The sequence below is a fragment of the Pseudochaenichthys georgianus genome, chromosome 6, assembly GCF_902827115.2.
Source record: "Pseudochaenichthys georgianus chromosome 6, fPseGeo1.2, whole genome shotgun sequence".
Classification (NCBI taxonomy): domain Eukaryota; kingdom Metazoa; phylum Chordata; class Actinopteri; order Perciformes; family Channichthyidae; genus Pseudochaenichthys; species Pseudochaenichthys georgianus.
The window spans coordinates 31,948,913-31,960,758 of record NC_047508.1 but is presented as its reverse complement, the minus strand read 5'-3'; the positions used below and the strand labels follow the sequence as shown (position 1 = coordinate 31,960,758).

General features: G+C 38.6%; 1 protein-coding gene across 3 annotated transcripts; it reads right to left on the bottom strand.

Moving 5' to 3' along the window:
• Positions 1–665: 665 nt before the first annotated feature.
• Positions 666–11,246, bottom strand: ctdspl2a (CTD (carboxy-terminal domain, RNA polymerase II, polypeptide A) small phosphatase like 2a). 3 transcript variants are annotated; one of them, XM_034085259.2, is made up of 14 exons: positions 10,956–11,246; positions 8,769–8,980; positions 7,946–8,081; positions 7,692–7,838; positions 7,390–7,602; positions 7,158–7,199; positions 6,296–6,389; positions 5,521–5,632; positions 5,352–5,438; positions 5,193–5,255; positions 5,018–5,097; positions 3,449–3,575; positions 3,258–3,353; positions 666–1,866 (listed from the first exon to the last, which is right to left on the bottom strand). In XM_034085259.2, exons 2-14 carry the CDS (start codon positions 8,955–8,957, stop codon positions 1,801–1,803), a joined length of 1,452 nt encoding a protein of 483 aa, XP_033941150.1. In that variant the 5' UTR covers positions 8,958–8,980; positions 10,956–11,246; the 3' UTR covers positions 666–1,800. The 3 variants fall into 3 exon arrangements, with proteins under 3 accessions (XP_033941150.1, XP_033941149.1, XP_033941151.1); XM_034085258.2 differs by having other exon boundaries at positions 7,390–7,617; positions 10,956–11,245; XM_034085260.2 differs by lacking the exon at positions 7,158–7,199 and having other exon boundaries at positions 7,390–7,617.
• Between the last annotated feature and the right edge of the window lie 600 nt (positions 11,247–11,846).

The following is an 11,846-nucleotide window of genomic DNA, read 5'->3' as shown; positions in this document are numbered from 1 at the left end:
AAAAACAATTTGTTTCTCCGAATCGAAGGTTAAAAACACAAAAGCATTGTACACAATTTAAACCAATCAATATTGTGTAATTAACAAGGATAAACTGATGTTTTTTAGTGGATGAGTAATGGAGATATCACTCGTAATCATTTGACAGTGTGGGGAATACTTCCGGTTTTATTATGAAAACTTCGAGACCGGAAATACTGTTTTCACCCACGCTAACTTTACATGGAAGCTGCCCCATATACACGTTCTCCTGGCGAGACCTCAAATCATCTTCGTATATCTATCAAACTGTAGATCCTACACATCCACTGGACGTAGATTATAAAAGTACAATATACACTTCTCGCTAGAAATCTAATAAAAAAGCATTTTAATGGCCAAACTATTCCACAATTTAGGATTTTCCAGAGAGGGTTATTTGTGAACAAACGACCCTCCGGAGCGTTTGCAATCGACAGGAGCATGTTGTTTCTTACACGACCACTAGAGGGGCTACACTTTAAAACGTGTCTCTGGGTCGTATTTAGCTGCTGAACAATCGACCTATATGGTCGTTTTTTGTAGGAGGACAGGCTGAAACTACAATAACATACCATCTACCTGGGGCAAAAATCCACATTGCCAAATTAAAACATGCATTTTAATAATTACTAGGAGGCTCTCAGTCGTATAAAAATGTATTTATTTTCAAGGAAACCATTGAGTAACACTGAATACAACAGGAGTGATCATTCAATAGTGAATAAAACTTGTGACTCCCACATCGTAAAGATCCCACATACAAGACGTCTTGGAAAACAAGATTTCAAAGCAAACATGTTGGCAATTTGCTGGTGCTACAATTTTATCTCTCACCCACATAACAAATTGAGGTGATACACACCTGTATAGAAAAGTGACAAGATTTTTACATCAACTTACAAAGGGCTGGATGTCAAAGTGCAAGATGCCTGAACCCCCCCCCCCCCCAGCCCTCGTTAAAGAGGACGATCGAGGTGTCGAAATCAGAAATGGACTGTCAAATACAAATCTCCAAAATTATCATTCTGCCATTATGGCTTTGTATTTAGTTGAGACCCAAGTCTAGCTTACATTAAAATATTGTTTCAGAAACACTTTCCTCCCAAAGAGACTTTTTTTTTTTTTTTAAACTGCACCTTATTACAGACAACTGCTTGTAATGGACTAAAGTATCACAGGAATAATGCAGGCATACAACAGAAATGCAGCCGTTTATCAACAACTTCAAACAAAACACACTAACCTTTTGTTTGTTTATAAAAGCAACCGAATCGTAGAATACATACTAAAATCCGAAGTGAAAATAAAAGGACTTAAAAACCTTGAAGAAAAAAAAAATATGTACATATATTACAGGTAAATAGAGTGAATATTTTACAGGTTTGACTGGCCGTTCAAGGTGAGGCCGAAGCCACCAGGGTCCATAAAATCCAACACTGCGTGACATTCAGTTTAGTCAATCCAAAATGGTTCTTAAAAGACAAAATACCTTCCAGGAAGCCGCCTCCCAGAAAGGTGCACTAAAAACAAGCGAGCGAAAAGGGAAAGTCTGCCGCTGCAAGCAGTTTGTTCTGAATCTGGTCTGATTGTGTTTGTATAAAAACATCCAGGGCTTTTTTTGACTCAACAAATCTTTCAATTTTTTGCATGATTTAAAAATGTATAACAATGGCAATGTTTGCAAAGAGAAATCCATTTAATATATTCTTCTAGGAGTCTATTTTTTTGTTTGTTTCCAATGTTGATACCATGTTCAACTGAGAGACGAACATGAGGTCATCAGTCTGGAGGAAGGAGGTTGTGCAAACGAAACTGCTCTCGGATGTGCGGCCTGACATCTTCATTCTGTGATAAAGAGGGAAACGGATACAAAAAATATCGTATGAGTTTTATGGTTCTCAACGGGAGAGGCAGACAAATAAAACCAGATGTCACAGAGATGCTGGTTTGCAGAGGACCTATATTATGACATGAACTCCGCCTGTGGTCTGAATTAGGTGCCAATCTGTCAAGTCTTTCATTTGTCGCGTAGAAATTCTAACTACAAATTACCTGCCAACCAGAAGTCTTGGAATAATATTTGTATGGCACCAACTCAGATCTCCAGGGAAGATTATTGGTTTTCTCTGGGCCTTTTTTTCCTTCTCCCCTTTACGGGTCATAATAATGGACATTGCATGGCCTTTATACACTAAAGTCTTGACAGCATTTTGGGTGCCAAGTCAGATGTTTTATCTCACAACACGGCATGGATACCAGTTTGCACTTATTTAATTAAGCGGCTAATAAGTAAATAGAATTAAGTTCCTGCGTAAAATTATATATTAAATACTATCGTGGGAATAACCACAAGGGGCTGATTCTGTGGAATATGACATATAACATAACACACGACCAAGGGCAGGGGTAGACATTAAGGGTAACATTATCACTGGCCCCACCATTGTAACCACTGGCCCAAGAGCATTCGTCCAAAAGAATCGACTAATAATGAAGAAAATTAACACATTTGTTGCAATAGTAATTTATGTACAAACTACATTACTACTTGTACTACAACATTTGAATCATCAGTTCTTCCTCATTTTCCTCAATTGTTCATATTTGGTTTATTAAAATATAAAAATATATAAAATATTATATTGTGGTCATTGTTATCATTATTGGGAGTATTATTATTTGTATAATGTGCTTTCTGCCTTCCTGTCATTAGGAGTTAGACATGTAATGGCTATGTAATAGCCTAGCTTAGAACCTTCTTCTCCTAAACTTCTGGGACATTTCCCTATAGCCAATATACCTTTATATATGTTCTACTCTTCACTTGGCCGGTTACCGGTGGTATTAAAAACATTTTGGTGAATGGTTAGGTGGCCCTAAAGTCTGTAGTGAAGGAGCGCGCTCCCACACAGAAGGCTGCTCGCGCTGCGCGAGCCGCGCAGCAAAAACAGACGTTTGCTTTTCACCCAACAACGACAACCACAAAACGCTATGTTGTCGCATTAATAAACTAAACAATTTAACAAAATTGCTTTTCAAAATACCTATACCACAGGACCATTTTTTGGTTTTAAGCAATATTTGTAGTGGCCCGAGCGGGCAAGTAGAAAGTACGTTATGCTGGCCCGGGGTGTCTAAATAGTGCTGACGGGCCAGCGGGCCATTTATAATGTCGAGCCCTGAAGGGGTTAATAGTGTTTTTGTCAGCTTATGGTGATAAAGGGCTAGATACATACCAGCTCCACCAGCTTCTCCAGGAAAGGGACCAGCTTCAGAAGCTCGTTGTCATTTCTATCCACAAACCAGCTCTCTATAGGGATACCATTGGAAAGCTGCAAAAGACACAATATCTGAGCTGTAGCATCACTGAGTCAAAAGTCAACTTATATTTCAAAAGGATTAATCAAAGTAAATAAAGACTTGTTACCTGATAGGCGAAGGCTTGGGGTGAGTTGTCGATTATTATCGTCTTGGAAAGATCCCGTCCCAGAATGTTTAGGTCTTTAATGTAGTTTCCTTGAACACACACACAGTGCTCACGAAATAGCCTATGTCTAAAAACAACAAAAACAAATAAACACAATTCTCAGTTAATACATTTTCAACAAGTTCTTTAGATCAAACAAAAAGGAAGTGATAGCATGATCTCCTTGGTGTCGAATATTTAAAAAGTCTATTCTGGATAAAAGCATTGCGTATTAAATGTGGTGATTATCCTCACTTGTTTTTAAAAACAGTATCATCATTTTGCCCTGTTGCTTTAAAGTTAAGTGACTAGAATGTACACTTCTACTTACAAGACTTCATAGAAAGTATAAAGCAGCTAAAGGATTAGCGCCTTATTTGAACAGTGATTGTTTGCTTTCCGTTGCGTAACCAGTTCTTCTCATTTGTTCATCGGACAAAAGAAGAGGAAGCTACTGCAGCCAGGCATTTTATATTCATGGCTAAAAATGAATTCAAGTCAGAGGTGTGGAGGAGCACATCAGAAAACACGGACGTCAACAAACTATTGATGCTTGTTTAAAATGTTGCTAGCCGTCTACAACAAGCAAACTCGATCAACTTGAAAACCAGCAACAGCAATATGCAGACATCTATTAAAAAGAACACCAATGAGGAAGTACTAGTGAATTTCTTGGTGTTACGCAGCATTACTCATTGTTGAGACTGTTAAAAACATTTGAATAGATAGCGATTTTTTTAAGCTGAATGTATATCCCAGGGTTCATACACTTTTTCACCAATGATTTTCAATGACTTCTCCATGACCTTTACCTAATTTTCCATGACCAAAAAAATTACTCTCTCAGCGTACCACTGAAAATGGTTTATTTGAACATGGAAGAGGAAAATAAGGTCTGCATATGAAACATGTTTCATTTAATCGTTTATTTGAACCAGGACAGTGCACATTAATGAACATTTTAAACAAAAATAATGCTTTTAAATGTAAATGAGCCGGATTTTTAGCTTTGATCTAATTTCTATCCGTAGTCCCGTCACATACAACATTTATGAACATAACATTTATATACATGGCAAACAGTTGTGCCTATCTAAAACAAATCAAATAGTAGGCTTACTAGCTTCTACAGGCTGAAGCAACCTCGTCAGTTAAATGCCATTTTACGTTTCATTACTATACAGTATTTATTTTCATTATAGTATTACTATTTTGGCGATTTGATCAAATATAAATTATATTTGATGCAACTTTAGTTACATTTCCATGACTTTTGCAAAACTTTAGGAAAAATATTGTTTTCCATAACTTTTCCAGGGCCTGGAATTAGCATTTTGAATTTCCATGACTTTTCCAGGTTTTTAATGACCGTAAGAACCCCGATGTCCTTATTAATTTTCAAGGTCGAGTTAAGATAAAGCTAGTTTACTTTCCTGGGTGAAACTTGGATAACATTTCCTCTAGATTTAATTCAGTAAAAGCTAATAATTTATTTTAAAAGCTGCGTCAGAGTCTTGTGTCGTCACTGACCTGACCAACTGTTTCTTCGGATCCAAGATGTTGAGCAACTTGTCGGCGTACACCTTCTTTGAAGCCGTGAAGAGAATAATCTGAAATTGTAATGGACGGCATCAATAATTGAATAAAACGTACATTTAGAGCAGGTATATGAACTGTTATTTTGGAAATAAAAGATGCAACTGACCTCATACATTTGAGACATGCGCTCAAGAAACTCACGGAAGAAGGGCCTCAACCGAACATACACCTTTACATAAAAGGACAGAGCAGAATAAATGTTAACAATGCAACCGATACATGAGGTAAATCATTTGATTAAAGAATGACAGTTAACAGTTGTTACCTGGTATATTACATCTTGAAAGAGCACAGGGAATGTCAGCGCTGCGTCTTCGAGCTCATTCAAACTACAGTGGACCAGAGTCTCGTCCTGACAACAGAAACAAAGAAATAATCAGTACAAAAAACATTATTTCTGATTTGAATATACACCACAAGGTGAGTCTGTTTACCAGATCCAAGACGAGAGAGAACTCTGGAGTGCTGCGTGTTTTCAAAGGTAGCGCTGGTTTGCGTGTTAACTGCTCTTCTGTCAGCGGAGGCACGTGTTTGATGAAGAAGTACCTTAAAGCAAATAAAAAGACCCTCAGTAACAAAACAAACACAGGATGTGTCAACAAAGAACTACATTTAAAAGAAACGTTTTAAATATTGGGTTGGGCATTGTGACGAAAAAAAGGAAGTCATTTAGTTTAGTTTATTTATTTATAGTGTCGTGGACAGTCCCCACTGATGAACTGTCACAAAAACAGTAAATGGTGCAGCTTTAGCCGACATGGCTAATTTCCAGCTGTTGTCCCGGCCAGATGGTAATAGACACCCTTAAAATTACAATATTTTGGCAACACATTTGTCTTTTCACCACTTAAAGAAAATGTCTACTTTAACTTCAATACTACAGGGGTCTGCAATGATTTAAAGATGAGGTTTATGTGAATCAACTGTTAGAAATAAATCTTTGCTCAAATGAAGCACAGCATTGGTCTTCAACATGGCATCATGCATCAACACAGTGGTCAGACAAAGGATAAAAGCCTTGTTTCTGCTGCCATCTAGAGGTTTGAAATGATACATGCAGCAGGCAATGTCACCTTGGGAGTGAGACTGTACATCTGAACACAGAATGTTTTTTAAAAAGTTCAAAATGAAGCCACAAAATAAGTGTCAATTTAAATCTCCTTATTTGTAAAGGCTGTTGTAAAGAAAAATCAATGTCAATCAACTTACGGATCAAAAACTTCCCATTCCTCTTCGTATGAGGTTTCGGGAGGAGCTGCAGGTAACGTGTGAGGGTAAACACCGCCCGGCATACAGCCAGGAGCTGATGGAGACAGAGAGAGAGAGAGACAGACAGACAGAGAGACAGATAGACAGAGAGAGAGAGAGAGACAGACAGAGAGAGAGACCGAGAATTAGAGAGACAGAGAATGAGAGACAGATAGAGAGAGACAGACAGACAGAGAGAGAGACAGAGAATGAGAGAGACAGAGAGAGAGACAGAGAATGAGAGAGACAGACAGAGAGAGACAGACAGAGAGACAGAGAATGAGAGAGACAGACAGACAGAGAATGAGAGAGAGACAGACAGACAGAGAATGAGAGAGACAGAGAATGAGAGAGAGACAGACAGACAGAGAATGAGAGAGACAGAGAATGAGAGAGACAGAGAGAGAGGTGGGAAAGCTGTTAAATTAAATGTTCTAGAAAAGAGAAGAGCCAAAGTCATGATATCTCTCTTCCTCTATCTTCTGTAAGTCAATCACTCATTTAACATTTATAATCTTAAACCTAAAGCTGTAATTGAGGTTTACTGTTTATATGCTTACGCAAATCCTCATCCACTACAGTGCATGATATCAGAACTTAAAACAAAAGATAAAAGAAAATGTTTTTACTTTTTTACCCATAATGTTCAAGGGCTTAGGAAATGTTGTTTGTTAAAAGGCTGGCAAACAACTTAAGCATGTTATCAATCTTTTAACCATTACCACCCTTATCTAAATGTATGCAGTGAAACAAATGACACATTGTTGACAAAAGCTTTTGTGTTTTTTGTTTGTCAATGTGATTTTGAATGAAGTTTTCTTACTTCTGACATAGAACCTGAAAGTTCCAGTTTCAGATCGGTTTTCTATCGTCCAATCATAAAGCAGAGGTTACAACCATGTTAACAGTTTGTTAAAGACACAGACATTGAGAACTGACGCGACGCAGCTTTTCAAAGAGCAGGGACATCTTTGGAAATCTATGTGGCCAAAAGTAGATCCTACTGTAAAGCCACCTGTCTAGCCATTCACAAACGATGAGAATGAAGTCTTTACCTGTTAAAGGTGGCATGTCCGTTTCTGTTACTATTTCTCCTTGTTCTATGGTTGTATCAGAGTTAATCTGAAGCCTCTGCGGTAACACGGGTGCAGGGTGACAGGGAGTGATGCCCTCTGTGGACGTGAGGGTGCTGCTGGGCATCTCTTCTGCCGGCTCAATGTCCAGCTGCTTCATGATCTCCTCAGCCTCTATCGCTTGGCCAGGAGAGTCTGAACCAGGAGTGGCTGAACATGAAATGAGCGGTCATAGTTTGGTAACACAAGTCATTTTTTTTACAGTGATGTCTAAGGATTCTTACCAGTTTTAGTTGCTGGTGAGAAAAAGTTAAAGACTGGAGAGAAGATGGTTCCCAGCAGGGTGGTGCGGGGCGGGCTGTTCACCACCTCCACGGGGACCTCTAGTTTACCGTTAGATTTCAGGGGTTTACTATTGCAGGTCATTGTATCTAAAAAAGACAAAAAGAAAATATTACTGCTTTTTTGTTGTTAAACTTGGAAGAGCTATATGCTCCGTTAGGCTGTAGTCAAAGTGAGACATTTCTTTTGTCTTTACCTTTATTTGGACTTTTGCGGCAAACTCTGGGGACTGCTTTATTGGAAAGGCCTCTTGTCTGTGGTGTTGAAGTAATGAGATCGCTCTCAGAATTACATTCAATGCGACTCCTCTTTGCGGGGATATCCTGCTCCACCTAAGAGAAAAAACAGGGATTCAGAACAGTTATTAATCGCTCACATTATTTCAGCTTTTTCTCTCTTGCAAATAAGAAAAACTTCAAATTATTATAATAAGAGACTCAATTAGTGATTATTATAGTTATTTTCAGAATGTATAGAGTGCATTTTATTTCACTGTGCATCTTTTAACTTGTGCTGCTTCACCTTTTACATTAAATGGGACTACACTAAATTGAGACTGTGTTGACTGTAGAGTTTCAGAAATATAGCTAGATCCTATCTTATATGAATCTAGTGTCTTTGATCCTTTCTCAAACTCCTAATAGTATGAAGCTGCATGTCTGAAAGGGGCTAAAGGTAAAGCAAAGCAAATTGTGTAGATGCTTTGTTGAAAAAATGCTCATGACCTACCCTGTTAACAAAACGTACGTGGTTTTACAGATGGCAATTAACTGATCATTTATAATTATAATATGAACTACCAGAACAAGCTTACAAAAGCCAGAAGTACGAAAGAATGTTGGGTGTGTTTAGAATCTATATCAAGCATCTAAAAACACTCCTAGCTATTAAGTGTGAGTCACCAGTTAAAATTATCATCACAAAATGCAGCCAAGGCACTGCGCCTCCTGCGTAACAAAACTGTGAATTGCTTGTTACAGAATGAAAAAACAAAACTGTGAATCCAGACGAAAGCTCACCTTGACAGCATTTCCACGGATGAATTTCTTTATAGTGGAGAACAGGCCAGTTTCATTCTTCTGCATTTTGCCTTGACCTCTCACGGGGGATGGCTCCACTTCACGGTGTTTCCGTTTAGCCGGGGACGGGTGGGTTCGACGGCCTAAGGGTGGCTGCTGAGGAGCTTTACGCACTCTCAGCTTCATCATGCTCCACCGTCACATAGAAAAATCTGACAACAGAAAAAAGGGTTTAAATATTGCTTTAAAAATGAGGATAATAACTTTCTCTTAAATATCAAAATGTTTTTTTTCCAAATGATCATAAGAACGAAGTTGTTCAACGTAACAGTTTGTCAAACCACACGCAGCTTTACAAGAACTTTGATAACAAATTTGGTAAATAACATGCATCTGACCATACACTTGCGTTCAAGCCTTGATATCCTGCCCTATACATTACATTAAAATAATTGTCAGCATAATAAACATTGTTTATGTCTATGCTTGTAAAGACATGATGTGACTTTTGTATTCTTGCTAAACTATTGATTATTGAAAAGGTTGTGTATTTATTAAAAAAGAAAAACTACATACAATTTCATGTAATTTATATAACAAAATATTTGTGTACAATTTAAAAATGACATACAAGAAATACACATAGGTGTGCTAGATGATACCAAATTATTCAAACTGTTACATAATAATAACTAATATATTACATATGTTACATAATAATAACTAATATATCTTATCAGCTGAAGATACTGATAAGATGTCAGATAATGCTTCATTAGTGCTACAGCGGGGGAGTTTGCAGTGTTAAGACAGGAGTACAAATGACAAAACCTAATAAATAAATCAACGGCAAATATTATTTAGTAGATAGACTGAACTGTTGATTTCAGAGGTTTACTATAGTCATATTACAACATCGGATGTTGTGGTGTAGTCATGTAACGGGATTATAAACTAAATTGAGCAGAGGTTGAATTTAGCGACAAATGTCAGTGGAGTGGGCGGTGTAACGCTACCCGATAAACACTGAATCATAAACGGATGCGAGGCCTTCATTGTGTTCATATCGAGCTGGGGGTGGTACAAACGCATATTTAGTGGACAGTATCTCAGCTTTGTAACCTACTTGTTGCTTTATCAGATAGCATAACTGCATCCCTCACTGTCGTTATGTAACATCAGGCTCTGTTAACGCCAACAACGTCAGTTAGCGCTAACGTTAGCTAGCTGCTGGTTTTTAGCATTACATTCCGGTTTGATTAATAAACCAAAATGCCTTCTATGGTAGGACAAGCCAATGGTTTATTTAGCCACTACTGCCACTTGTTAGCTGAATATATCTGCATCAATCAGAATGTATTTTAAAAATATGCTGTCGGTGGGTATAGGGCTAGTTAACACGGTGAATGTATAAAGAAAACTGAATACAGAGGCGGGACCCCGTTCATTCCTATGAGAGTTGCTCAGTGGCGCATGAAGCTCAAAACAGAGCGACTGAAGATTCAGAAAGTACCCGGATCATCCGGGGCCTTTTAATTATAGAGCATGCGCAATTCAGTTTTCCTTAAGCCCCGCCTCATGTCAAATGAATGGAGAGAGAACATTACTCTGGATACGGGGTTCAACGCCTATTACAACTGTTATCCCCTAGTGATTTAAATACGGGCTATACACGTGTTCGTGCTGGTTAGTTTATTGAGCTTATTCAAATATATATACGCTGAATTAGACACCTGTCTTTCCCAATGTAAATCAATGGGGGAAAGTATTTTTGGGCAAAATGACATCACGGAAGCTGTAGTGCTACCGTTTGGCCATTCCTAATTCAGCTTCAACGGCCGGCGCACTTCCTGAGTGCTTGGCTAACACAAGCAGCTAAAGTTAGCTTTCAGGCTAACAAAACGCCAATGGCAGCAAAGCAAGGCCGTGGCATTATTCACGACAGTTCCCACAGCACGTCTCACACTTGTCGCCGTAAACATGTGTGTCGTTCACATACAAAATGCCCTTTAATTCATCGGTTAAATAAAGTCATTTATCACATAGCTAAGCTCTAGCTAACGCGTCCATAATTATTATTTTCAGCCTTTAGACTACGCCCCCTTCGCGGGCTAACGCTAGCCGCTAGCAGTCAGGCTATCAGGGACAAACCTTTTTGTTTACATGTTGACGTTGTTGTTTACTTACAGATGATCGAGGAAGCTCTTCAAAACTTGCCGCAGTGTTGGTAGTTATCGGCCGCGACCGTGGCGGGCCACCGGTAGAGGTCGGGCCGTGTTGTTGCTGCCAGCGGTGCCTGTCGCTCGGTATTCACAGACCAAACATGTCTGCGGACGCCATTTCCCGCCTCATCACAAACATAACGCTGGTGGTGCGCAGCGGAATGCGATACACACGTAACGGGGAACCAACGTGGCGGAGAGTCAACAGAAGAAAAATGGTTGTTGTGTGTGCAGCTGGACCGAGGCTCACTACCAAACTTTATCCCTGCCGGTGCTTCTGTGCGACTACAAGTAGATGTGAAGAATGCGTTACATTGAGATTAAAAACGCTTTTCAAGAGTGACGCGGGCTGCCATGGTTGAAATAGACACATGTGAATTACATACAAATACAGATCCACACTACAGTTAAAGGATCTTAATATCCTGTTAATATGCAATACACAGTTATAATACATTAGCAGGTATCTTCTTTTTACGATTTCAGTGTATTTTTAAGAGTAACCACATTCTCACGATCCTTTCAAATTGACTAATTTCAGCCATGACAATTGTAGGTTATTCTGTACATTATTCCATGTAGGGGCCACATAGGACCAGAGTTATGTTTGTTCTTTTACCTTAAGGAGTTCCAAAAGTTTTCATTATTAAAATACCTTTTTTTTCATCGATTGTTTCAACAACATCTAATTGATGAGTAAATTGGCAAAACTTGAAAATCACTTAAGTAGCCTACTTCTGCTACAACACCTATCAGAATAAACATGGTCTGCATGTACAGCACATTTAGCACAGTCTACCTTACATTTGAATATGACAGAGATGATTGTTTCTTTACCTATAAAGTCTATGGTCTT